We start from the raw sequence: 26517 nt of genomic DNA on the forward strand, positions 1-26517 counted from the left end.
TGTACATAGCTGTATCCAGGAGGACTAGACTCATTCAATGCTTTAACCAACTTTTTTTTTTTATTATATCTGTGGTCCAAAAAGCTGTGACTGCCGATAAACATCCAAATTTTCAGAAACATGAAAAATCAAATCCCGAACCGCCAAGCCACCATCCCCACACACCGTTCTCAGGGCTGCCCACTGCTCACCAAGGGACACATTTCGTTGTATGTCACCGTGTGCAGGGCATCACAACGGCATAACAAAAACTGAAAACTCTTAAGCAATACAATTTTTTAGGCAATTTGCACATTTTGCAGGAATCTATTTTAATGACTGAACTGAAGTTTTCTGATGAAAGTTCTCGCAGTCTGTAAGCAGCTCGTGCAGCAGCTGTGGGCTCTTTATTTTCCCATCATGCCCCACGGCTTCTTGCCTGTGTTGAAACCAGGACTATGAAGGGTCGGTCACACAAGGACATCATTCTGCTGCCTTTCCTCTTTTCATTTCTCCCCCGGCCAATGTGGAACCTTTTCATCTGTGTATTACAATGTCATGTTAACATTTAGCAGCGTTCGAGAAGACATTACCGAGTTGCCACACAATCTACCAAGGAAGGAACGCCTTCCTGCAGACATTTGATCCTCGGCGCAGGAACTTTAATTCACAATGTCATATTTCCTCATAGTCACGCGTGACGGAACAAAAAAAAAACAAACATTTGTGTTCATTTTTGCATCTAATTACCAAGCATCTGCATTTTTTAAGGGGGGGGAATCATACTTTCTCCGTATGACGTTATAAGGGGCCAAATTCCAGATCCGATCAAAGTCAGGCTAGTGGAACTCTAACGGTGTTAAATAATCTCAAAGTCAATTTTTCATGTAGTGGGACATTTTTAAAATTTGATGATGAATCTGATTGAATTTCAGTGGCCAAACTGTTAATAAAAACCCTGAGTTCCAGAAATGGGGAAATGTTTTTTTTTTGTGACAGTAACTGATTTTCTTGTTCATGGTCACAAGCACGGGAACATGGCACAGACTGTTCTTCGGAAGATTTGATACAGCGCCGTGGCACAGGCGGTCAAACCCAATTTTCCTGTCATCGCACCTTCTTCAGCTTCTGAGTGTGGGAAGCTGACATTCAGGTGCAGTATGTGGCCTGTCATTCATCAGCGGGCTGCTCTCTTCATGCTCTGCCTCGTCTTCTGAATGCCGATTAGCGAGCCTCCTCCTGTCACCCCCGACCTGTCGCCTGTGAACAGTGCGCAGCCTTTCAATGGGTTTTGCTGGTAAGTTGTGTTGAGTTCTGTTTACTGAGATCAGAGGATGCAGAGACCTTAACATGACGTGTGAACGTAAGAAAACCGCCCAATGACCATAGGAGTCATGGTGATATTAATATACATTACAGTCAAACTGGCTTGTTTAGTTATTGATTTATTATGTATGATATTTCAGTTAAAGTGAGGCTTGTGTGATGTGTGTGTGTGTGTTTCTGACACTCTCATGTCTGCTTCTGCATTTCAGCTGTGAAGTGATTGTAAAAAAAACATAATCAGCATATATAAATGAATAGTCTTTTTTGGAAAAAAACAAAAAACAAGATGTTATAGTGATTGGGAAAAAAAAATGAGATTTTAATTGTGGGGACAAGATCAACATAATATGGGGACATTTAGTCCCTACCAGGAAGGGGGGAATTTGTACACACACACCAACAGAAGAATTTAGTGAAATTTGTCCTTCTTGTGGGCATTGGCGTCCCGTTGCCATGGTGACAGTGTGTGCTCTGCAGTCCACATCTGAACGATTTAGGAAGTGCTCTCAGCAGTTTTTATTACCATCGTCATGTTTACCAGCTGTGGTGGGGGGGGTGGGGCAAGTTCAGGTCTTTTATAGGGAGGGGGCCTAACTCGCACATCACAGTTCGGTCGGGGGAGCCCGTCTCCGTTTCCGAATTCCACGGTGACCGTGCGACGGTTGGGTTCTCCTGTTCCTGAAAACCACATGACTGAACCTCGGAAACTAAATATAGTCCGCTCACTTCCTGATCAGTACATTCTGCTGAGTTTACTTAAGAAATTGTAAAAGATGGGTGGAGCCCTGATGACTTTAGAAAGCCACACCCCCTCCACCTGCAGCACAAGAGAGCTGCCTGAGCCTCGGGAAGCAGGAAAATGTGGAAAGTCAGGTCCCAGCATTGAAATATGGCCACTGTGACACATCAGGCAGCTGTAACGCAGTAATGAGCTTCTCTCTGGCGTGGATCGGATGGGCTTCACTCCTCCGGACCCTGACGGAAACTGACGTACGGTTCTAAGTATCTCTACAGGGTTCTGGTGGGTTTCATACTCTATTCAGTGTATTAATGTAACATGATTTATAGCTAAACCTAGGTCATTTATTATAATTATTATGTATTCCTTTGCTCTGTGTGAGACGTTTTGTTATAATTACACATATGTAATATTTGTTTCAATATTAAATAACAACAACAACAACATTTATTTCTTATATAGCCCATAATCACATACAGTATGTCTCAATGGGCTTTGACAAGCGCTACATGACATTGTAATATGATAATTGTCACTGTCACATTATTTTTTATTGACTGCAGCTGATCCTTGTTTCCTTATTCTGAGTAAATATTGTTATTATTGAAATATTAAGATTGTACAAGGTTGTCACTCAGGCATTAACGAGTCTGTGCGTCTAGAGTTGAGAATGAGTCTGGGCTGATATCGCTTCTCTGCATTTTATGAAATAAACTGATGGAGTTAATTAATTGGCTAGAATATTACATAGTGAAATTATTTCAAGGTACAGGAAAGCCATGTTGTGGTTGTGTGTTTCAGATGTTAGAAGCTTTTATTGTCACGTCTGCCGCAGAACTGGAAATTCACTCATGTCACTTTGCATGCTGTGACATAAAGAACGTACAGAAAGCATTGAGCCACCCCAACGTGTCTCTTACTTATTCAAGCACGACAACATTACAGGCAGGCCACGCCCCTTTCTCCGAACAACCTGATCCTGAAAGATGAGGATGAAGCTGATTGTGCATCTTTTTGTTTGTTTGTCTGTTCTGAAGGCTGATTGGGCGCTGAGGTGAATTCTCCTTGTGTAAACAGTGACATGGAGCACCAGACATGCTCTGGAGGAATCAACTGATGCCCGGAGCTACAGACACAGAGGCCAGGTGAGTGTTCTGGGTTCTGTGGTGTTCTGGAACATTCTGCTGGGTGCTGGCGTTTGCTGGATGTAGGCTTGCCCGTGGTGCCTCCGCTTTAGCATATATAACGTTCGGGGGTGGGCTCATCATCTCTGTGTGTCTCTTAGTGAAAGCCAGCCAGCGAGATGGACAGAGGACAGGACAGGGGTCAGAACGTGGCCAGAGAGGGGCGGCTCCTCCAGCTCCTCCTGGTCAGCACCCTGACCAGCGGCCTGGAACTCTGCCTGGCCGTTGGCACCGTCTACCTCCCACCCCTGCTGCTGCAGGCCGGCCTGGAGGAGCACTTCATGACCATGGTTCTGGGTGAGTCCTTTATACTCCAGTCCATCCAGAGGTCATCGTCAGTGTGGACCCACGATGACCATATGCAGACTGAATGGGTGTAACAGTGTGGAAAAGGTCACCAGGACGCAAAGAACAGAAATTAGAATGAAAATTAGGGCGTGGCACACTGACTATCACATTTACATTTACAGCATTTATCAGACGCCCTTATCCAGAGCGACTTACAATCAGTAGTTACAGGGACAGTCCCCCCCTGGAGCAACTTAGGGTTAAGTGTCTTGCTCAGGGACACAATGATAGTAAGTGGGATTTGAACCTGGGTCTTCCTATTATCGTCCAGCTAATCCCCATCCAGCAGTTTCATCATTACACAGACACTCAGGTACTATACGGCTTTTGGACTTGTTAATAGATTATTAAACAAAAAAAAAAAGACCGGTGAAAAGCATGCATGGTCACCCTAAGATCACCGCTGCTTGTGGAGTTTTGGGTTTTGTTTTACAATTTCAGCACAGAACAGGTTTCAGCTCAGACAGAGCATGACCATGTACCAAGGCGGAGCCGTCGTGGGGCCGTGCTGACTCTGACTGTGCTGCTTCGCTCCGTAGGGGTGGGGCCGGTGCTGGCGCTGGTCTTCGTGCCCCTGATCGGCTCGGCGAGCGACGGCTGGAGCGGCCGGTGTGGGCGCCGCCTGCCGTTCGTCTGGGTGCTGTGCGTGGGCATCCTGCTGGCCCTGCTGATCATCCCGCAGGCCTCCTTCCTGGCCTCCACGCTGCAGTACCAGCGGGTGGAGGTGCTGGTGCTGGTGGGCGGGGCCTGCCTGCTGGAGTTCTGCGGCCAGGCCTGCTTCACGCTGCTGGAGGCGCTGGTGTCGGACCTGTTCCCCAGAGAGGAGGACAGTCGGTGGGCATTCGCGATCTACTCGCTGCTGCTCAGTCTGGGCGGCTGCGTAGGCTTCCTGCTGCCGGCGGTGGACTGGAGCCACGACGCCACCGCGCAGCTGCTAGGAGGTCAGGAGGCCTTCGTATACACCATTCTGACCATCGTCTTCTTCGTCTGCATGTTGGCCTCCGCCTTCATCTCTGAGGAGCGGACGGGAGCGGGCGGGGTCGGGGGCGTTGCTGATCCAAGGAGGAAGTCTCTGATTCGCTGGTGCAGCCCCTTCCGGCTGCAGCCATTGCGGGTGCTGGCAGGCATGCTGCTGTCAGTCGTGCCCCACCTGTATCGGCTGACCCGCGGCACGCCGGCGGTGGTCTGGAGGCTCTTTGCGGCAGAACTGTGCAGCTGGATGGCGCTGGAGAGCTTCGTGCTCTTCTACACCGATTTTATGGGGGAGGGGCTGTACAGCGGTACGGCCAGCGCCCTGCCGGAGTCACAGGCCCGGCTTCTTTACGATGCAGGTACACAGTCCAACTGACCAGTGCTGCCGGTGTGCGTCCTGTCAGTCACGTCTTGAATTTTACACATATCTTTTTTTTTTATTTATCCTGATCTTTTAAAAGATTTAGACTGATTTTATCCTGTCAGTCATGCCTGGAATTGTACTGATCTAATATAATGATACTTTTTGTATAATTATATTATATGTTATAATAACACTGATCTAGTTAAATGTTATACTTCACTTTTTAAAAATGTGTAGTGATTTTTGTCCTGCCAGTCATGCCTTGAATTTTTTCTGATCGAGTATAATTATCCTTAGAGGTGGAAAGTTCTACTCACGTTACTGTAATTGAGTAGATTTTGTGAGTAATTTGTAAGTTGTAAGTTGATTTTACTTTTACTCAATTACATTTTTAGTTACTTCGCTACGTTAGAAAAATCCCTCGTTACTGAGTAAAAAATGGAATGCCAAAAATAATAAATCCGTATTTTTTAAATAATAAATCCATCTGAACTGAAAGGAAAGGGCATATTTCTCAGACCGCGGACCGCAGCTCCTTAAACAACTGCTGAGAGTCCTTCAGGTGGCTTTTGGCAAACTCCATGTCCCATGGAGTGCCTTTTACTAAGGAGTGGCTTCCGTCTGGCCACTCTACTATACAGGCCTGATTGGTGGATTTCTGCAGACATGGTTGTCCTTCTAGAAGATTCTCCTCTGTCCACTCTGGAGCGCTGACAGAGTGACCATTGAATTCTTGGTCACCTCCCCGACTAATGCCCTTTTCCCCAGTTGCCCAGTTTAGATGGCAGGCCAGCTCTAGGTAAAGTCTTGGTGGTGTTGAACTTCTTCTACTTATGGATGATTTGGGCCACTGTGCTCATAGTATGATTATACTGATCTAGTATAATTTTACCCTTTTATCTTTTAAAATATTTACACTGATGTTATCTTATCAGTCATGCCTTGAATTTTACACTGATCTAATTCTTCTCTGTGTGTGTATGTGTGTGTGTGTGTGTGCATGTCTGTTTCAGGAGTGCGTATGGCCAGCTTGGGCCTGTTCCTGCAGAGTGTGATGTGGTGTGTGTCCTCTCTGCTGATGGAGCGTCTGCTGTTGGTGTTGGGGACGCGGGGTGTGTATCTGAGCAGCGTGGGGCTGATGGCCTTCAGCACGGCTGTCATGACCGTCTCCCAGAGTGCCGAGTTGGTCACCGTCATGGCCGCTGCTACAGGCTACACCTGCTCAACCTTGCTGGTGGTGCCCTACACCCTAAACTGCCTGTACCACTCCGAGCCTCAAGTAAGCATTGTTACCTCCATCACATTTACACCCCTCCAGGAGTCATCTTAATTATGTGCAGCACAGCACACGGTGCACACAACAAAATGTGTCCTCTGCATTTAACCAATCACCCTTAGAGAGCAGTGGGCAACTTAAAACCCACAACCTTCCAACCTGCTGTGCTTACCCACTAGGCCATCACTCCCCCATTTACGTTCATCTTTGTGGCATTTGTTTAAAGTGAATAGTTTTGATGTTACATTTCTAATTTGAGTGTGATTGCATGTGAGGATGCCATGCCCTAATTTCCTGCTTTTAGATGGATCAGAATGTTCACAAAGGTGGCAGAGTGACTAGCAAAATGGCCTCTTTTTAGATTGTGGGTTCGAATCCTGTGGAGTGTCAGCCTGTGTTTCCTTCAGGTTCTCCAGTTTCCTCCAGCTATTCAAAGGCATGAACACTGGGTGAACTGGGGATTTTTTTGTAGGTGTAAACTGTGTAATAAACTGGTCTGTGTGGATCAGTGAATGCCGTCAGTGAGGGGTTAGGCAGGTATATTGTGTTGAGCAGAAATATGTAGAGATCTACAACCTTATGACAGAAACCATAAAACAGAGAACCAGCAAATGGCAAGCAGATCAGATCAGGACCTGGATGGGAGATGGGCTGGCCACAGACCTCAAATGAAATATTACAATGACTCCTTACAGATAAATGGTGAAACAAAGGTAACAAGTCTTGTTGCTCCCCTGCAGGTTTTCTTCCCCAGCAATTCAGCAAAACAAGATCGCCATGTAACCAAAGCCCAGCCAGCAGCATCTACTCTTGAGCCTCCCAACATCAACGGGCACCCCGGAGGGATGCCAGGCACGGTGCCCACTCTGCTCCAGGACTCCCCTCCAGAGGCCTCAGCAAAAAGAGGGATGGGACTGGACATTGCCATTCTGAACAGCGCGTACTTCCTGTCCAAGGTGCTGCCGTCACTCTTCCTGGGCAGCATGGTGGAGGCGCTGGGCACGGCGCGGGCGTACATGGGCTGCGCCTGCGCCCTCAGCCTGATGGCGCTCGTCCTCTCAACACGAATCGTCTTCCAGCGCCAAGACGTGCCATTACCATGAAGGATGACAGGCTCCGCCCTCAAATGTGAATCTCATGCCGGAAGTGGAGGCCGAATGGCGCTTATTTAATAATTTCATCATTTCAGCCAGAGAGCATGCGTGGCCCCAACGATTCACGTCGCTGTTACATGACCTGACTGACCAGTTCGTCCGTGGACATTGAGATGGTTCACCCACACTGGCCTTCTGATCTTCCAGCCAGCAGCATCACGTTCCGAGCAAAGGGCAGCTAAAAAAAAAAAAAAAAAAAAAAAAAAAACACCAAAGGAAATTCGCACTATTAACTTATTGCATTTACTTTTTATATTCCTCTCCTCACATGAATTTATGTGTTCTTCAGATTTTGGGATAAACTATTCTCACCGTTTCATAATTTACTCCATCCGGCTGAGTCACGCCTGAAAGGAACAGAGTTACAGAGCAAGAAGTGCTCCAACAGGTTCTCAAGGCCACATCTTGACGCCTGATCATTTTCAGGGGAAAAAAAAGTCAAATGTGGCTCTGTGGCTGCCTGACCAGTCAGAGGTTCTGATGTCATTTGAGCACTTGAGGGTGAGCGATCAGATATAAATATTTAAAAGTGGGTTTTTGTCTCTTTCTCTTTCAGGTTAACTGGGTCAAGTTGCTTCCTTGAACGCCTCATACTTTTCTTTTCAAATCTCACATCCACCATTTGCTTTTTCCACACTATTTTTTTGTATTTTTAACTTTTTAAATATCTTGTACTGTCCACTTTTTGCTGAGACAATGTACGTTTCCCACTTGGGGGACAAATAAAGGGTCATCTTTTCTCTTATCAGTAGTCAGTCTCAGAGATTATTCCATAGTTAAACTAAAATTAATATTTGAAGTCAAATTCATGATTCATGCAGCTTCTTCGACATTTTATGTTTATATATTTAAATTTATGGCATTAAGCAGAAGCCATTGTCAAAAGCAGCTTTACTTATGGTGTGGTCTGCTGGGGGCAGGAAGAGACTGAACAGGCTGATCCGGAGGGCCAGCTCTGTTCTAGGACGCCCTCTGGACTAGAGGTGTGAACCTTCTCTGGTCACACGGTTCGATTCGATTACGATTATCAGTGCCTCGATATCAATGCATCACAGTTAAGGTCGGTTTGTAGATCTCTGGACACTCAGAGAAACATCAGATTTTCCTCCGTTCCAGCTTCGTGTGTGTGTTTCGAAGTGGCAGAAAGAAAACTCGCCTGCTTGGATTCTATTAAGTTTCAACTTTGACCGCGGTGCAAGACCGTGCAGTGTGAAACTCGTACCCGGAGCCGCGCTGTACTCAGGCCGCCACAGTCACTATCGGCACTACTTTTTAACAAGAAAATCACCTAGCAACCCCATTATAATATGATCGATTATGTTCTGCACTGCATTGATGCAATATCATCCACGTCTGCACCGCGATGCATCGATCATACGATTACATTTACATTTACATTTACAGCATTTATCAGACGCCCTTATCCAGAGTGACTTACAATCAGTTGTTACAGGGACAGTCCCCCTCTGGAGCAACTTAGGGTTAAGTGTCTTGCTCAGTGACACAATGGTCTCAGTGGGTCTTCTGGTTCATAGGCAAGTGTGTTACCCACTAGGCTACTACCACCCTACCAGCTCTGATTAAATTCAACACCACTACTCTGGACCCAGTGGAGGTGGTGAGTGACAGGAGAATGGTGGACAACATCTCCCACTCAATGCAGGAGACCCTGACTGTCACGTCCATGCGGGCATGACGCGGCGAGTGAACGGAGAGGAGGACGTGGAGTGACAAGGAATGACGAGGAATGAAGGACGCTTTCACCTGACATCACGGAACAGGGGTTTAATGGTGAAGCACAGGACAGGGGAGACATCCGAGACGAAGACACTGGTGAACACGGAACATAACTTCAAAGACCTGACAGCAGACAGAAACGAACAGGGCAGCTTTATACAATTAAACACAGGTGAAAACGATTAGGGAACATTACACAGGACAACAATGAAACTCCAGTCCGGATGCTGATCCTGACCCGGACCGGAGTAACCCCCATTTCGGACCGGATCCTGACACTGACAGCACCAAGCAGTTCCTTCAGTGGCAGGCTGCGGCAACCACGATGTGGGGCAGAGAGATTCAGAAAGTCTTTCTTGCCAACCGGTGTCAGACTGCACACACCTACACACACATCCAATACACCACTTCCATTTTCCTACGGGCAATATGTGTATATTTATCCAGTCTGTACATATGTACAATTGCTTATATTCCATGCATACAGGCATTCACAATTTTTTGTATTTTTATGTATATACTGATACTTTCATTTCTTTCATGTTTTCTGTTCTTATGCTGTTTTTTTGTGGCCTAGTGGTAAGAAGGTTGCTGGTTCAAATCCTGATCCACCATGGTGCCACTGATGTGCCACTGAGCAAAGCACCATCCCCACACACTGCTCCCCGGCCGCCTGTCATGGCTGCCCACTGCTCACCAAGGGTGATAGTTAAATACAGAGGACACTTTTCACTGTGTGCTGTGCTGCTGTGTATCACAAGTGACAATCACTGCACTTTCGTAAAGGATCATCTTATCTTATACAATCAGTTGTTTCAGGACAGTCCTCCTGGAGACACTCAGGAGTGTTTCATGTTTGTGTTGGTGCTGGACCATCATGACTGTCTGGTCGAAGTTGACCTTAAGTGTCCCCTTATTTTTATGAATATGTTTACTGTCCTGTTACTGTCCCCACAAAAAAATGATGACTTAATTAACAAAATGCAGTGCATATGCTAAATAAAATACATCATGCGTAACTACGCGTGCAACATTTCCAGGTAACGTAACGGAGGGGGGTATTAAAGCAACTTTTCATCCTATTCTGTGGCACAGACGCTCCTTCACCAAGTACCACCAGTGCCCGAACAAACTGAATAAAACTGCCGAAAGGTTTGACATTAAACATCGTCGCGCGTTCTGCGTGGGCCGAGATTCGTCCACGCAAAGGACACATTTCAGACTCCACATTGCTGCGCCGCGGCGCCGCGACCGAGAAGCGGCCAATCGCGCGGCGCGTTTTAGGACGAGCCTCCGCGCCAGCCGGCCAATGGGAGGCGCCGAATCGGATCCGTGTCCGCGAGCGCATCGCAATGCGTGTCATGTGACGGCCGCGCGAAGAATGCCAACATGGACCCGCGGCGAGGACGCCGTTCTGGCCGCCAGTAACGCGCGGCCCGGGACCGTGTGACGTCGCGCGCGCCCGCGCCACGAGGTAAATAAACAAGGGGACGAACAAAACAAACAAACAAACAAATAAACAGGACGGGCGGGGGGGGGGGGGGCGAGTTCGTGCCCACGCGACGTAAACACGCGGCGCGAGACCCGCTTCTCCACGCCGACCTGGACGTTTTTCGGAGTGTATTTGCAGGCATGTCTCATATCTGTCCCCCATGCACTGGTTAACCGTGGCTGGTCGTGTCTGTGTTGGCCAGGAGAGTTCGTGGAACGCCCCCCCCCCAGTGGACAAATGGTGTCAGTAGGCGACTGGGGGGCGAGCGCCGGCACCGAGTCTCTGTGGGACGGCGCCCTGGCCGGGGACGCGGGCAGTGGCGCAGGCAGTGAGGGCCTGTGTGCCAGTCCCTGCACGCCGGGCAGCGCCGGGCAGCCGCGGGGCCCAGAGGACGAGGAGGATGACGCCGACGGAGGGGCTCTGGGTCCGGGCCCCGCGGCCGGAGAGGACGGGAGGCCCGAGGGTCCCGCTGTGCCCGACTTCCACGCCTGCCTGACCAGCACCTTCACCCCGACGCTGGAGGACATCGACGAGTTCCTGCAGGACAAGATGCAGCTGATGGGGGAGGGGCTTTTGTACACAGCAAATGAAATCAGTGGGGCGGAGGGTCCAGCCACACCCAGTCCTGACGATCAGCCAATGGTGACTCCACCCCTGTCTGCCCCTCCCACCTCACCTAGTGTGTGCTGTGACCCCGCCCCGACCTCCGCTCCGCTGGTGATGGGCTCCCCCCTGGTGCTGCAGATCCAGCCCCTGCCGTTGCCCCCCTCCACGGTGGTGGCACAGCTGGTGGTGGGCATACAAACGGGGCACAGCCTCGCCCTGCTGTCACCCCAGCAGGGCCCCGCGGCGGCGCTGCTGCCCCCGGGCGCCCCCAACCAGAAGTACGTGAAGATCGCCCCACTGCCAATCACGGTGAGGTCCGTGGGCGTGTCCGGGGGCAACCCGGCGAGGGCCGCTCCGCCACGGCCACCGCGCCACGCGGCCGACGTGCTGCGGGTGCACAAGTGCTCCCACCCCGGCTGCGAGAAGATGTACACCAAGAGCAGCCACCTGAAGGCCCACTTCCGCCGGCACACCGGCGAGAAGCCGTACCTCTGCAGCTGGCCCGACTGCGGCTGGAGGTGAGGACCACAACAACAACAACAACATGTATTTCTTATATAGCCCATAATCACATACAGTACGTCTTTGACAGACCCTACAGTTGAAGAAAGAAGAAAGTGAAGTGATTTGTCACATGTGATACACAGCACACAGTGCACACAGTGAAATTTGTCCTCTGCATTTAACCCATCACCCTGAGTGAGCAGTGGGCAGCCATGACAGGCGCCCGGGGAGCAGTGTGTGGGGACGGTGCTTTGCGCAGTGGATCGGGATTCGAACCGGCAACCTTCTGATTACGGGGCCGCTTCCTTTTACCGCTAGGCCACCACTGCCCTGCGAGTTGACACCCAACACGCTTGACCCTTCTGCACACAAGGAAAAACTCTAGGAGAGAAGAAAGAAAGGAAGAAACGTTGGGAAGGAGTGATACAGAGAGGGACGTCCTTCCAGGGTAGAGTGAGACTGGTGTCAGTGCAGGGTTGGTGATGATATGTCCAATGAGAGAAAAATATGTGTCCATTATAAAGTGAAGTGATTGTCACATGTGATGCACAGCACACGGTGCACACAGTGAAATTTGTCCTCTGCATTTAACCCATCACCCTTGGTGAGCAGTGGGCAGCCATGACAGGCGCCCGGGGAGCAGTGTGTGGGGACGGTGCTTTGCTCAGTGGCACCTTGGCAGGTCGGGATTCGGACCGGCAACCTTCTGATTACGGGGCCGCTTCCTTAATTGCGATTATGATGCAACTGGTCCACTTGAAGATCGCTGAAGCTTTAGTTGTTACGGTGACCCTCCGGTTCGGACCAATGAAACGAGGCCTGACTGGGCGTGTTCATTAGCGTGGATCATATCGAATTCAGTCACGTTATTTTTACACCCTGCGCTTTACTATGTTCTCCAAAGCAAGGCGCTTCAGGCTCGCCGAAGAAGGGAACCTCCTCTCGCCCCAATGCTGGTGGTTTCCGGTTCTGGCCGGGTTCCTCCTGCTCCTCACGCTCGCGAAGATAGTTATGATGAGGACCGTAGTGTGCAAATATGTCACGAACGTAGACGTACCGCGTTTCCTTCTGCTCTTCAAAGACGTCCATAGCCACCGCATAGCCCTCCCTAACGGCGTACCGTACCAAGCCTGGTCCAGCGCTGTAGGTCAGGACTTTCGTGGAACCCCACTTTATGGTGAAAATAAACCAGCGTTCCTCTTCCCTCCAGGTTCTCCCGTTCAGACGAGCTCTCCCGACACCGCCGCTCCCACTCCGGCGTGAAGCCGTACGGCTGTACCGTGTGCGAGAAGAAGTTTGCGCGCAGCGACCACCTGTCCAAACACGCCAAGGTGCACCGCAGCCCGAGGGCCGGCCGACTGCTTCGAGCCAACTTCTGATGTGCGGAACATCGCGGTCATTATCATCATCATCATCATCATCATCTTCCCCACCTTTTTTTTTTTTAGTGGTGCTACCGTTGGCGATATGAACCCTCCGGACCGGCGGGCGAGGCGTTGCCGGATTCCGGCGGGCCCGTTGCTCCGTTTGCCGCGCTGGCGAGAGGCCCGGGGCTCCGCCTCCTTCGCCAGTTCCTTTTCTTTAGCCCAGTTGATTTAACGCTTCGCAGGTAGCGAGGTCACGCAAGGCCACCGGCCTACGGCACAAACACCGTCCGTTCATCATGGTGGAACTTACTGGACTGATAAATAATGCTAATCCCGGCGTCCCTGTCCCTCCCGGTACCGATCCGTGTTATTGGGGAGGCCGGGCGTTTTCGGAGAAACCCCAACCGAGTACTGTAAGAGTAATAAGCTATAACGACTTTTTCCTACTAAAAATTCGACTTCGTTTCAACGTTCTAACGTCGGTTCCTTTTTACTTGAGTTCTGTCGGTGGACTTGAACACAGGTTCGTCTGGCAGATGATTGTTTTCAGTCGACACGAAGCTACATCTTCTAATAATAATAAAGCCATATTGCCGAGGAGCTCGTGCAGCACATCTCCATCGTGGCCGGAACGGAACGGACCTGCAGAAGTGCACTTAGCCGCGTGTGAGGTGGAGCCGTGAAGTGCTTCTGAAGGCCCCTTCAGGTGGAGCACCATCCGCTCCTCAGCAGACGATCAGAAGCTCTTAGATGCTGATATGTGTAATCACGTTAATAGGATTTAGTCTGGTTGCGGATCAAGAAGAAGAAGATCTTAACAGATGATAGAAAAAGCACTTGGTTCCGTTGGTTCTTGTGTGATATATCCCCCCCAAAAAAAGACTGCCTTATCGGGAGCGTCACGTTCCAGACTTTGCGTTTATTAACAGAACCATCGGCTGTTAAATATAGTCTATTTTTGAACGACTTAACAAAAAAAAAAAAAAAAGCTATTTTCCAATGTTTGGCAATAAATCTGGCATTAAACTTGTTTTTATATAAAAAAAAATGTTGCATCAGTGTCTGTTTCATGAACGGAACGTGATCTTTATTCTCTGCATGTTAATCCAGTGCTGACGATGTCCGAGCAATTCGACCCCGAAGGTCGGTCTGTCTGCCGCGGGGCTCTCTCGGTTCCGGCACCGACACCTGGCGTTGGAATGTCGGCTGGATAACCTGGATTTGTTAAAACGTGGCATATCCGCCCGACGCTGGCACGATGCTCCTGGACGGGCTTTTTCCGCTCGGCCCGCAGACGCCGTCGCTAACAACGCAGCAATGTGGGCGTGCTCGGGGCGCCGTTGGCATGCACCGGGGACAGGGTTTTGGAACCCGATGTGCCTGTTAGTCTGGAATGTCTGGCCTGCGCCGAGCGCTTCCTGGTGGGCGTGGCTTCTGATCCCACGCATCTGAGGTCATTGTTGTGCTGGGTTATTATCTAGGAGTTACCAGGGTTCAAGTCTTACGGCCTTATCCAGAGTGACTTACAATCAGTAGTTACAGGGACAGTCAGGGACACAATGTGGGATTTGAACCTGGGTCTTCTGGTGTGCTACTAGCACCCTATCTACATGTCATTCAGTAGCAGCATCTTATATTATGAGTCTGTAATTATTAAAGACAGCTGTGGATGTAGTATGCGATGAGCAGCATAATGACATTCATAATGTTAGGACAGGGTTGACCCTCATCTGTGACATAAGCGGTTCCAGGAATTCGTTAGACCTGCTTCTGTGCTGGTTACAGATGAGGGTCTTCATTGTGCTTTATTGAGGGTTGGAAGAGGGAACATGCGAACATTAAAACATACTGTGGTATCAGGGCAAGGAAACTACAGATCTTCAGCACTTCCAATAAAGCAGATTCCTCAGGACAGTGTGAGATAAGAGGTCAGTAAATCAGGTGGTTTTTTTAATGTATAAACGTTGTAAAGCCATTATGGAGACTCCAAAGCGAGAAAAATATTTATGGCTGCTTTGTTCACCATTATCATCATCAAAAGCTGCTTCCTGAGATGCTTATTAACTGAGCACAACACATTAATTAATGAGTGAATGATAAGAAAGTGAAAGTGAAGCGATTGTAAAACACTGCAGCACAGCACACGGTGACAAGACAAAATGTGTCCTCTGCTTTTAAGCATCACCCTTGGTGAACAGTGGGCAGCCATGACAGGCGCCGGGCATAAACCTTCAGCACTGTTGGAAACCATCCCAGTTGTCCAACTTAAGGTGGTGGAGAGAGGACAGGGTGTTATTAGCCTAGTGGGTAACACACTCGCCTATGAACCAGAAGACCCAGGTTCAAATCCCACTTACTACCATTGTGTCCCTGAGCAGGACACTTAACCCTGAGTGCCTCCAGGGGGGACTGTCCCTGTTAGTACTGATTGTAAGTCGCTCTGGATAAGGGCATCTGGTAAATGTCAGACACGAGTGTGAAATGCTGCCATCACAGTAATTTCATAGTCCTGTGTGTTTAGTTTTCTTCTGTTATGTAAAAAAAAATGCAAAACCACCAAATGAGTAGGTGTGTCCTAACTTTAAGGACACAGCTTTTTTTTACACTGGTAGTGTGAGTGTCTGGAGAAGACTGGCCTCATGTCCTCAAATTAAAATTACATTTCAATAAATTAATATTACATACCCAGCGACCCTGAGTAGGACTATGCAGTTATGGAAAGTGAGTGAGTGGAAATCCTATTAGCGTGATTAGAGTGATATTACCAGAATACAGAACATTATCACATTATTATCACAATATACTGTGAAGCTGATTTTTTACAACCCCTACAATTAATGTCTTCTTTATTCACTATGTTTGCAATGAGAACAGGACCGTCCAGAGTTGTTATAAGCTATAATAGTAATCTAGTTTGATCTCTTGAAGTATGTGTTGTGCACATGTAATCGTGCTTTATTGCGTGCGGGCGATGGGAGAGCAGGTGTTGCGCCATATTCTGTCACCGTCGTATCTTGTGACCCAAAGGGCGCTGTTTTGATTATTTTCTCCGTGTTGTTTCTGCTCGGTAATTTCCGGTCCGTGCTGTGTGGTTGATATTAGTGTAAATATTGTCGTCGAGTATGAATATATTATCAGAAAGTAATGCGTTACAGTTGGAAGATTCGTCGCGCGGGTTAAAGCGTTAAAAGCGTATATATGCGTGGAAAAACGGAGAACACGTGTATATACAGTACAGGCCAAAATGTTGGACACACCTTCTCATTCAATGTGTTTTCCTAATTTTCATGACCATTTACGTTGGTAGATTCTCACTAAAGGCATCAAAACTATGAATGAACACATGTGGAGTTAACAAAAAGTACTTAACATGTACTTAACAAAACACATGTACTTAACAAAAAGTGGAGACCTGGCCTCCACAGTCACCGGACCTGAACCCAATCCAGATGGTTTGGGGTGAGCTGGACCAACAAGTGCTAAACACCTCTGGGAACTCCTTCAAGACTGTTGGAAAAGCATTTCAGGCGACGACCTCTTGAAGCTCATTGAGAGAATGTCAAGAGTGTGCAAAGCAGGAATCAGAGCAAAGAAACTAGAATATAAAACATTTTTTCAGTTATTTCACCTTGTTTTGTTAAGTACGTAACTCTACATGGTAAATGGTCATGAAAATAAAGAAAACACATTGAATGAGAAGGTGTGTCCACACTTTTGTACTGTATGTATGCACGTACGTAAAAAGCTGAGCAAATCAACGAAACCGCGCCCCCTGGGGGTCACAAGATACGACGGTCGCAGAATATGGTGTAACACCTGCAGACGGGGCGGAAGTGACGTCACCCTGCGTTTCCTGCACTCGCAGCCGCGCCGCCGCTGGCGACAGTTACCGGACGTCACCTGCGTTCGTTTTGTCGTTCAATGTTCGGCTGCGGTTGAGCGAAGCTCGGGCGGCAGCTGCAGGAAGATGTAGCGGCCGGGACTGGTTCGGTTCTATTCGGACCTTGCTGACGGCGGTAGATCGGCGGCGCGGTGAGTTGCGCTGCAGGCATCTGCTGGCGCGTATGTGACTCGGTTCGGGTTCAGGTTCCGACTCCGATGCCGCCTGATGGACTTTGACACACTTTTGACACGTTTTTAATATTTCTTTTTTGCAAGTTTCTAGTGAACCTCGCACTGAAACGAAACCAAAAATTGTGCAGCGAACTCCGGCAGAACCCCGCCTTCCTGCCGAGTTGTGCTGGAGTTCCGAGTCTCTGGCGGGTTATCATGCGCCGTGTGGGCCGATGAGCCCGCTGCAGATTAACTTTTTTATCTAAGCCGCTTACGGAGCATGCAGGCAGATTTAATAAACGCGTCTATAGATGTGCAGATGTGCCTGGCAATCGTGTGTGTGTGTGTGTGTGTGTGTGTGTGTGTGTGTTCACTTACGACAACAACATGTATTTCTTATATAGTCCATAATCCCATACCGTACGTCTCAATGGGCTTTGACAGACCCTACAGTTGACACCCCCCACACTTGACCCTTCTGCACACAAGGAAAAAACTCTAGGAGAGAGAAGAAAGAAAGGAAGAAACCTTGGGAAGGAGTGATACAGAGAGGGACGTCCTTCCAGGGTAGAGTGAGCCTGCAGTTGGTCTCAGTGCAGGTTGATGGTTTGATGGTTTTGTTCAGGTGTAGAGGTGGAGAAGTCCAGTAAAAGTGTAGTGTAGAGCATCTGTCCATGTTTGGAAGTGCTGGACAGTGCAGAGTAGGTTTTAGTCCAGTGTCATGGTGTACATTACGTGTCCATTATGATGCTACTGGTCCACTTGAAGGTCCCTGAAGCTTTAGCTGTTACGGTGGTGGTGGCTGTGGTGACCCTCCGGTTCGTTTCATGTTAAGTCGTCTTGTTAGAGTTGCCAGGAACCAGGATTTATCTGCTGATCTCTTCACTGGAGTCTCCCGGTGGTTTGCAAGCTTGATTCAGTATCTCGGAGAGACATTCCTCCTGAAGCAACTTAGGGTTAAGTGTCCTGCTCAGGGACACGATGGTAGTAAGTGGGATTTGAACCTGGGTCTTCTGGTTCATAGGCGAGTGTGTTACCCACTAGGCTACTACCACCCTAGTGGTGCATTTGTGTAATAGTGACCCGGTACCCTAACTAGGACAGCCTAACTAGTGTGAATTTAACACTGTCTGTGTTTGACTAGGTGACTGTGTAATTAAGCAGACTTAGTAATTGACACTGTGTCTGGCCGTGTCACCGTGTCAGAAGATGATCCTTCAGCTACAGTGATTTCCAAGCTCCAAAAGCGTCAATGAGCAGTTACAGTTAACAACAATTCATGGGCAGGATGTCGTGCGTGTCAAAGAACCATCAGCTGAACGGAATGGATTGGTTTCATAGTCACCACTGTCATCGACATCCAACCCAGTAGGGCTGCACGATTTGGGGAAAAGACATATTGCAATTATTGAGATCAATATTGCGATTGCGTAAGTTGCATAAAAATTACTAATAGTGAAATGTTTTTCAAAGTGAAACATACAAACTACTTATAACACCTTGAAATGCCCAGTGCTTTCAAAATACAATATTCTACAAAATTAAATAATCACAAAAAACTCTTTACATTACTGCAAATGTTATTTTCCTAATACTGCAGTTTAGTGGAAATAAATAAAATAAATAGTCTAAATATTTAATGCCTACGTTTAGCCAAAACGTTGTTTGGAGGCTGACTTGAACACAGGAATGCATAGCTTCGCTATCTTAGCCTAGCTTAGCTAAGGTTAAGACTTATAAAATGGGATTTTATAATGGCCAAATATATTCAAAACAATTATCCAACCTTACCTATGAAATGTAATCCCCCGGGATCTGGTTTGGAGCGTACAGCGGTTTATACAGCCCCAAGCAGCACAAGAGTGAGGCATTTTTATGCACTTCACTCCATAGACATGTATATGCTTCACGACACAGCAGAGCCTATCGCAATATGGCGGCGACGCTGACGTACGATGCAGCGCGTCATGCGGCATCTAACCATATGTCTCCGAATCAAAAGTCATGTGACCAAACACGTCACAAACGACTGAAGTGAGACTTCAGTCAGCTCGCAAACTTTGAGAGAATGAGTGATATGTTGCCGATTCAATCCATTTACTAATCATTTAAATCGCAGCTTTTTTGCGTTCATGCAATCGCACGGACTGATATTGCGATTAGGTTAATCGTGCAGCTATACAACCCAGTTTTTCAAGTGAAAGTGAAGTGATTGTCATTGTGAAATCCATGTTGTACATTTAAAAGTAGGGATGCACCGATACCACTTTTTTGGAGAACGAGTACGAGTACTTGCATTTCAGTACTCGCCGATACCGAGTACTTACACGCGGAATTGTTTCGCTGTGAAACTCTCATCTGTCCACTGGGAGGTTATGCTGATTAGCGACATGGGGCTAACACGGCTGGTCCAAATATCCGCGGCGAAACTAAACGCAAGGAGGCTTGCAGTAGGCTGTGGAGTTGTGTATTTTAGGCAGCTCCATGTTAGTCACGTATCGGCGGCTTGGGACATCATATCTGTACTCATTTACGGCATTTAGTCCAGAGCGACTTATAAGTAGTAGTTTCAGGGACAGTCCCCCCCCGGGAGACACTCAGGGTTAAGTGTCTTGCTCAGGGACACGATGGCAGTAAGTGGGAGTTGAACCTGGGTCTTCTGGTTCACAGGCGAGTGTGTTACCCGCTAGGCTACTACCTCCCTACTCGTGTTATTTGCCTGTGTTATTTTCACAGCACGTGGATTGTTTTGTCATCTTCATTCACTTTGAAGTAGTTCCACACGGCTGACATGTCTAACCCCGCCCTGAGCTGGGGGGCGGGGCCTGGGGGCGGGCACTCTGCGCCTGTGATTAACCCCTTACACGCCGCTCAAACATAGACATTTCTCAGACCGTGGTATCGATCCCCGGTATCGGCGCATTTTTTACGAGTACGAGTACTTAATCGGTATCGGTGCATCCCTATTTAAAAGCTCCGTAAAATGGTTTAAAGTTGTGTGTGTGTGTGTGTGTGCGTGTGTGTGTGTGTGTGATTGTAGGCATGGACAGCTCCGTCACTCTGTGGCAGTTCCTGCTGCAGCTGCTGCTGGACCGCAGCAACGAGCATCTCATCCGCTGGACCAATCAGGACGGCGAGTTCAAGCTGCTGCAGGCGGAGGAGGTGGCGCGCCTGTGGGGGGAGCGGAAGAACAAACCCAGCATGAACTACGACAAGCTGAGCCGCGCGCTGCGCTACTACTACGACAAGGTAGCTCCGCCCCCCTCTCGCTTCTCGGGCAAACGGGCGCGGTGAAAGCATTTGGGGTTAATTGACCCCAATTAACTAACCAACATTTAACTGCATCCCATCCTCGTTTCCAAGGGGAGTGGTGGCCTAGCGGTTAAGGAAGCGGCCCCGTAATCAGAAGGTTGCCGGTTGGATTCCCGATCCGCCAAGGTGCCACTGAGGTGCCACTGAACAAAGCACCGTCCCCACACACTGCTCCCCGGGTGCCTGTCATGGCTGCCCACTGCTCACTCAGGGTGATGGGTTAAATGCAGAGGACAAATTTCACCGTGTGCACCGTGTGCTGTGCTGCTGTGTATCACATGTGACAATCACTTCACTTTTTTACTGGCGTCACCAGTCTTCACCGTGGCTCTGTGCTGAAGACAAATGGCACAGAACAGTCGTCAATCATCAGCTGTCACTTGACTCACTGGGTCTGACTCTTTTTGTATCGATGTGTGTTCTGTTCATGATTCGAATTTACAGTCACGTCACAAGCACACAATCCTGCCAGAGAAAGGGTGTGTCTCCATAGTGTTGTCGTTGCACTTAAAACGGGACGTTTGTTAATCTGAACGGTCTTGCTGGCCGTTATTTAGTTTCACCAACTTTGTTCTCCCTCATAATTGCTTCTGAATCTGAATTAATCAATCTTTTGTTCCAAGTAAATATCTGATTAATCCTCCTGCACGTTTCCCTTGCAGAACATTATTAAGAAGGTGAATGGGCAGAAGTTCATGTATCGCTTTGTGTCCTACCCCGACATCCTGAAGGGGGACAGCGTGGCGACGATGGAGAGTGCCGGGGAGGGTGGAGTGGGCGGCCCTCTGCCTGCAGCAGATGGGCTGTCCAATAATCAGCTGAAGGACAAAGAGAACAGGGCAGGAGCCGTGGGCGTGGCGGGTGGAGCTGTGTGTGGGTCCAGGTCCTCCAGCCGTAATGAGTACATTCACTCAGGGCTGTACACCTCCTTCACCCTCACCTCCCTCCAGCAGGGGGTGCAGCTCTTTAAGTCTGTGAAGTCGGAGAGCCCGGCTGAGAAGCAGTCGCCACGGCAACAGCAGGCTCCGCCCCCGTCGGTCATTCGATTTGGAAACGTTCTGCCCAGAAGTGCGCCTCCGCTTTTGGAGCCGCGCCCCGCCTCACCTCTAACTCCGCCCCCCCCCGCCAGCCACATCATGCATCAAAGTCTTGAAGACCAGTAGCCATTCGGTTCCCCCCCAGACGACCCCTGCTTTGGAAGACGAGCCTCCAGCCGACTCGCCACTGCCGGAGTTTGGCTTACCAGAGCCCGTGTCCCCGGTCCCCTCACCCTCCGCCAGCACAGTGCAGGAACTGGCGATCGACAGTGATGATTCCCTTTCCTCCCAGCCGTCTGAGCTCAAGCCACAGGTAAGTAGAGCTCATTCCACCTGAAGCTCCTTCTCGCAGAAGCACCCTGCCACTTTAGAGTAATAAACTCAACTGTTCTAACCGTACCGTTACAGCGGCACTCGTTCTCCGCAGCCACTCAGGATGTTCAGTTGTCGGACTGCCAGGAGCTGGCGTTCTCTTCACCGCGCTGCCAGAACGGGAAGTCAAAGAAACCCAAGGTTCTGGAGCTGATGCCAACCCTGCTGGTGACCAGTTCAGACATGAGCCCCCTCAGCCTGTCCAGCCCCTCGCTGCCCACAGCGTTCCTGCAGGTCAGCAAACAGCAGAGTTTCAACTCTGTATTGACTCTGGACGGTTTTGACACTTGTGCTAGTAGCCTAGCGGGTAACACACTCGCCTACGAACCAGAAGACCCGGGTTCAAATCCCACTTACTACCATCGTGTCCCTGAGCAAGACACTTAACCCTGAGTGTCTCCAGGGGGGGACTGTCCCTGTAAATACTGATTGTAAGTGGGTCTGGATAAGGCCGTGGTGGCCTGGCGGTTAAGGAAGCGGCCCCGTAATCAGAAGGTTGCCGGTTCGAATTCCGATCCGCCGAGGTGCCACTGAGCAAAATACCGTCCCCCCACACTGCTCCTGTAGTAATGACACTGTAAATAGAAAAATGTCACAACAGCACAGAACAGTGGTTTAACACTGTGCTAAAACAATCCTCTATATAAAGTCGGGCCTCTCGATTATGGCCAAATTGATAATCACGATTATCTATCAATATTGTAATCACAATTATCAATCGCCATTATTCATAATTTTTGGTAAAACACATTTTTATTGCACTTTTTATTTTAAACAAACAGGAAGTGAACACTGGTTTCAGTTCAAAATTAAACCTCAAATACTCATGAATAATAAAATTTACCCAAGACAAGGGGCTTACAAAAATAAATAGCAATGATAAAGAGCAAATAAATGAAGGAAAAAAGGAAGCCTACGCAGAAAAGGCACATACTACAAGGAACAGGAACGTACTACAGACCGACATATTTTTGGTGATAAAAACCATCAACATTTACTGGCTTAATAGAAATTACTACGAATTTTTTTTATTTAATATTAAAGGTGAACATCCATTTACCTGCTCATCTGTAAAAATATTATTATAGCCAGGTCCGGTCCATACACCGTTACATAAATGATTGGTCAGCAAACACGAATTCACAGGCTGTAGTGATTCGCTGCTTGTAAATGTATGCATTAATTCTTCAATTTCAACAGGGAGAAAAGTTATTTATATGGTGGTAAAAATTTTGAATAGGCAGAGGAACCAGAGCAGTGGGACTAGTGCTTTCACCCACTAGCAGCCGAAATCATGTTTAAAATTCGATTTATTGTGCAGCCCTAAAACAAAGTATGATAGAAGTTATAGTCTTGAGTAACACGGGCCTCAGTCAGATAACACCAGTTTGGTTGGACTGGTCCTTCTTTAATCTGTTGTCCTAGATCTAATGAGTTGGAAGAATTCAGAAACTTAGCGAAGCTGTTGCCCGTGCAGCTGGATGTCAGCCGCCACTTTATTGGTTTTTACGGGAGGATGATAGTCTCTGTCTTCCTGTGCAGGTGCACGACTGCGGGCTGAGATGCGTCATCTTGTTACCATCTCATCAGCCAGGCTACCCAACATCTAACTGCTCACGTACATGCCTTGTGGTAATGAAAAAGGAACAGGAGTGAAGAATGCTGCTCATTAAAAGCTGACATGTTGCAGCAGTGAGGAGGGAACACAGACGTTTTATCCCCAAGACGTGCAGAAACGGTGGCCATGTTGATTCATATATTCATTATGGCTGCGATTTATATTATCTTAACTTATTACACAAGCTGATTACAAATACAGCATGGTCTGTCTTTTCCCCTGATCATTCTCATTCATTTGCATTTATACTTACTCTTCATATATCATATATGATTTTTCAGACAACACACTGATCTGTCTACAGTTCCTAGAGGTGATTGGCCAGACTGTGGTCATCGGTTAACTGGTCCTTGCATGTACTGGGTGAGGAGGGTTGTGTGATTATTTGCCTTTAACTTTTTTCTTTCTATCTTTAGACACCCACTGTCCTGCTCACCCCCAGTCCTCTGCTGTCCAACATTCATTTCTGGAGCACGCTCAGTCCGGTCGCTCCGCTCAGCCCCGCCCTGCGACAGGGAGCACACTCACTGTTCCAGGTGAGCTCTAATGTGCAACCATCCTGTTTGAAGCAGCACAGTCGCCCAGCTCAGCTGTATTTTTACTCTTAAGAACAGTGGAACAACCAAAAGTGTTGTGCTGGGGGTGTATTGAGGAAGTCACCTGTTGTGACACCCAGCTTTCTTACTGCCTTAGTCAGGAAGAGTAATGAACTGACATTAAATGTTGTAAATTATGGTACATAGATTGGCTGTAAAAGCATGAATTCATGCATTGCAGTGATATGAGAAGCATTGATAGTCAGGCTCAAGGTAATGCTCTTTATTGCAAAAAGAAGCGGTACCAGCACTGACCCTTGGGGTACCCCAGTGGAGCGGTAACATTGTACTGCTGCAAGGTAGTTAACAACCTACTTAATACATGTTTTATATGTTCTAGTTCCCCACAGTGATCAACACCCAGTTAGCACTGCCTGTGCCCAGCCTGGATGGTACAAACACCCCTGGACCTCTGTCTCCTGACCACCCCAAAACATAGCAGGACCCCCCCGTGGAACGTCCACACGTCAAGTTCTTTTAATTTTTTACTCTTTTTCTACTTTTATACCAGCCAACCTCAATCTCAATTTGTTGACCAAACCAGGGCCCTTTGCTGGGTGGGGGCTGGGGCCGCCGCTGGGGAGCAGCTGGTCTCCCCCCCTCTCACTGGCCAGTGGGCTCTTCAATGCTGATCTGACTGGAACTGCAGCCAGTAGTGGCGTTTGGTGGCAGCGCTGATGTTGCCGACATTTTTGTTTTCCCCCTGCAGGCGATTTTCTGCCTTGTTGCACCGTCAGACCTGGCGTCTCAGAGGCTTCATCCCTTAATGCACTTACAGCACAGAACAGAATTTACATCTATAAGGTTTCTAGATGTCTAAAGAGATGTTAATTGTCTGAATTTTATAAAAACAATTTCCCCTGTGGGTTGGGCCAGTGTTACCTGTGTGGGTTAAAAAAAAAAATTGAAGCTTAAACTTGTATAACAAAGTTGATGTTTTGCACAGTGCCTAAAAATAAGCGCTTAACCTGATGGATCATTATAGGAAAGTGAACTGTTCTCCTGTCTGTAGAACATGGCTTTGGTTTTCGTTGGACTGAAAGTCCAAAGGCAATTTGCCAGAAATGAATATTTACATTTTGTGGGAACCTCAGCGTTTCACCCAGGATCAGGTACGGTGCTAAGTGCTTCACCTCCTTATGTGTACTCAGGCTCTGAACATAAAGCAGTGCTTGTGATTGGACGATCTCTCGTGCCACGTTTGCATATTAAAACCAATCAGCTTTTAGCCGTGATGCAAAAAGGAGAAGAGGCTCCTTAATTTTTGTAATTTTACAATTGCTAACTGGAGAGAATCTGCATGCTGCTTCCTAGGAAGTTCTTCACAAACAATGAATGAAAAGCACTTGCTCTGTAAGGATGTTAAATTTCAGAACTGAATCAAAATGTTTGCACAAGCTTGTGGCGTTGAGCTCAGGTCCGTTATCTCCATGGTTTTGCCGTTGAACAGCAGCTCCTGTTGGAAGGTGTGGAGTTTAAAACTGACCCGGAAATGATTTCACCAGGAGGATGAAGATGCTGGATGATGTTCCAGCAGCTCCACCAGCTTCATGCTTTAACCCTGTAACTCAGGAATTGTGACAGAGAAATATTATACTGATACGTATAATGCACAGATTATTTTTCTTTTCTACGTCTGCTAGACCCTGATTGGTATTCTGATGCTGTATCTTTGCTGCATGTGGAGAAGTGAGCGATTGTGGTTTAGGTGGAGATGAAGGGAAGCTGTGCTGAAATTAGTGCCTTACTCTGACCCGTCAGCTCCTGCCAAAAGGGAAGAGAAGAATTGAATTTTTCATTCATCTCCTGTCCTCCAGTGCCTCATCTGTCTTAGTGAGCGAATAAACGTTCCTCTAACCCCCATAGGGCATTTTCTGGGCGACGATCAGTATTGTTGCTTTTACATTTCTGATGTGACTGATGGAATCTTGTGGTTTTTAATTTTAAAAATCCACAGTAAACAAAAGGAAGCATGTAAATATGAGCAGATGTGTTCTACAGTCAGTCATTATTCATGTTTGCCTCTTTTTCCATTCCTGTTGTTCTGATTCTTTTTCTTCTGTCTATTTTATACTGAACAAAGGAGTTTGTGATGCAACTGGACAAATCAACATTTAAAAAAAAGTATTAAAGAATTTTTCATAATTATCATTTTGGCTAAATCTATGCACAATATTATGTGGCACAAAAATAAAAGAGAGAGAGGGGGGGAAAAAAGAAACATATATTTTCACTTCAGATGCTGCCCAGTGCCATTTAAGTCCGCTACGGATAATTGTCTTTTCTCTGACATTTCTACACTTTACTTAGAGGGTGTAGGTGGAGAATACGCTCCAGCGTTCTTGATTGCTGCAGTTCTGCCCCGTGTGTCTGGAGGCCTCAGTGTGACGTTTTTTTTTCTTTGGAAGCCTGCTGTTTATATGCCCATCTTCCTACGTGCAGCTGATTATAAATGAATTTACAAGTGACTTGTGGAACAGT

At 47.8% G+C, this 26517-nt stretch overlaps 3 protein-coding genes across 6 annotated transcripts; all 3 read left to right on the forward strand.

Moving 5' to 3' along the window:
- Positions 1-1980: 1980 nt before the first annotated feature.
- slc45a3 (solute carrier family 45 member 3) lies at positions 1981-8087 on the forward strand. 4 transcript variants are annotated; one of them, XM_028998604.1, is made up of 6 exons: positions 1981-2326; positions 3082-3189; positions 3330-3525; positions 4116-4907; positions 5926-6191; positions 6929-8087. In XM_028998604.1, the coding sequence occupies exons 3-6, from the start codon at positions 3348-3350 to the stop codon at positions 7289-7291; spliced, it is 1599 nt and encodes a 532-aa protein (XP_028854437.1). In that variant the 5' UTR covers positions 1981-2326; positions 3082-3189; positions 3330-3347; the 3' UTR covers positions 7292-8087. The 4 variants fall into 4 exon arrangements, with proteins under 4 accessions (XP_028854437.1, XP_028854439.1, XP_028854438.1 ...); XM_028998606.1 differs by having other exon boundaries at positions 3122-3189; XM_028998605.1 differs by having other exon boundaries at positions 1981-2295.
- Positions 8088-10429: 2342 nt separating this feature from the next.
- LOC114800945 (Krueppel-like factor 15) lies at positions 10430-14080 on the forward strand. Its single transcript, XM_028998874.1, has 3 exons — positions 10430-10553; positions 10774-11695; positions 12892-14080. The coding sequence occupies exons 2-3, from the start codon at positions 10809-10811 to the stop codon at positions 13058-13060; spliced, it is 1056 nt and encodes a 351-aa protein (XP_028854707.1). The 5' UTR covers positions 10430-10553; positions 10774-10808; the 3' UTR covers positions 13061-14080.
- Positions 14081-16906: 2826 nt separating this feature from the next.
- elk4 (ETS transcription factor ELK4) lies at positions 16907-26504 on the forward strand. The gene is given in 7 exon segments (XM_028997392.1): positions 16907-17080; positions 20142-20350; positions 21076-21590; positions 21592-21763; positions 21859-22056; positions 23857-23976; positions 24377-26504. Coding segments are annotated over 6 exon segments (1311 nt in total). The 5' UTR covers positions 16907-17080; positions 20142-20143; the 3' UTR covers positions 24476-26504.
- Positions 26505-26517: the final 13 nt, after the last annotated feature.

Source organism: Denticeps clupeoides, chromosome 12, assembly GCF_900700375.1.
Source record: "Denticeps clupeoides chromosome 12, fDenClu1.1, whole genome shotgun sequence".
In the NCBI taxonomy this organism is placed as follows: Eukaryota; Metazoa; Chordata; class Actinopteri; order Clupeiformes; family Denticipitidae; genus Denticeps; species Denticeps clupeoides.

Coding starts and splice junctions, on each gene's coding strand:
- slc45a3 (XM_028998604.1), top strand. CDS start 3,348: ATGGACAGAGGACAGGACAGGGGTCAGAACGTGGCCAGAGAGGGGCGG. Junction 3,526..4,115: donor CTTCATGACCATGGTTCTGG/GTGAGTCCTTTA, acceptor TTCGCTCCGTAG/GGGTGGGGCCGGTGCTGGCG. Junction 6,192..6,928: donor TGTACCACTCCGAGCCTCAA/GTAAGCATTGTT, acceptor GCTCCCCTGCAG/GTTTTCTTCCCCAGCAATTC.
- LOC114800945 (XM_028998874.1), top strand. CDS start 10,809: ATGGTGTCAGTAGGCGACTGGGGGGCGAGCGCCGGCACCGAGTCTCTG. Junction 11,696..12,891: donor TGGCCCGACTGCGGCTGGAG/GTGAGGACCACA, acceptor TCTTCCCTCCAG/GTTCTCCCGTTCAGACGAGC.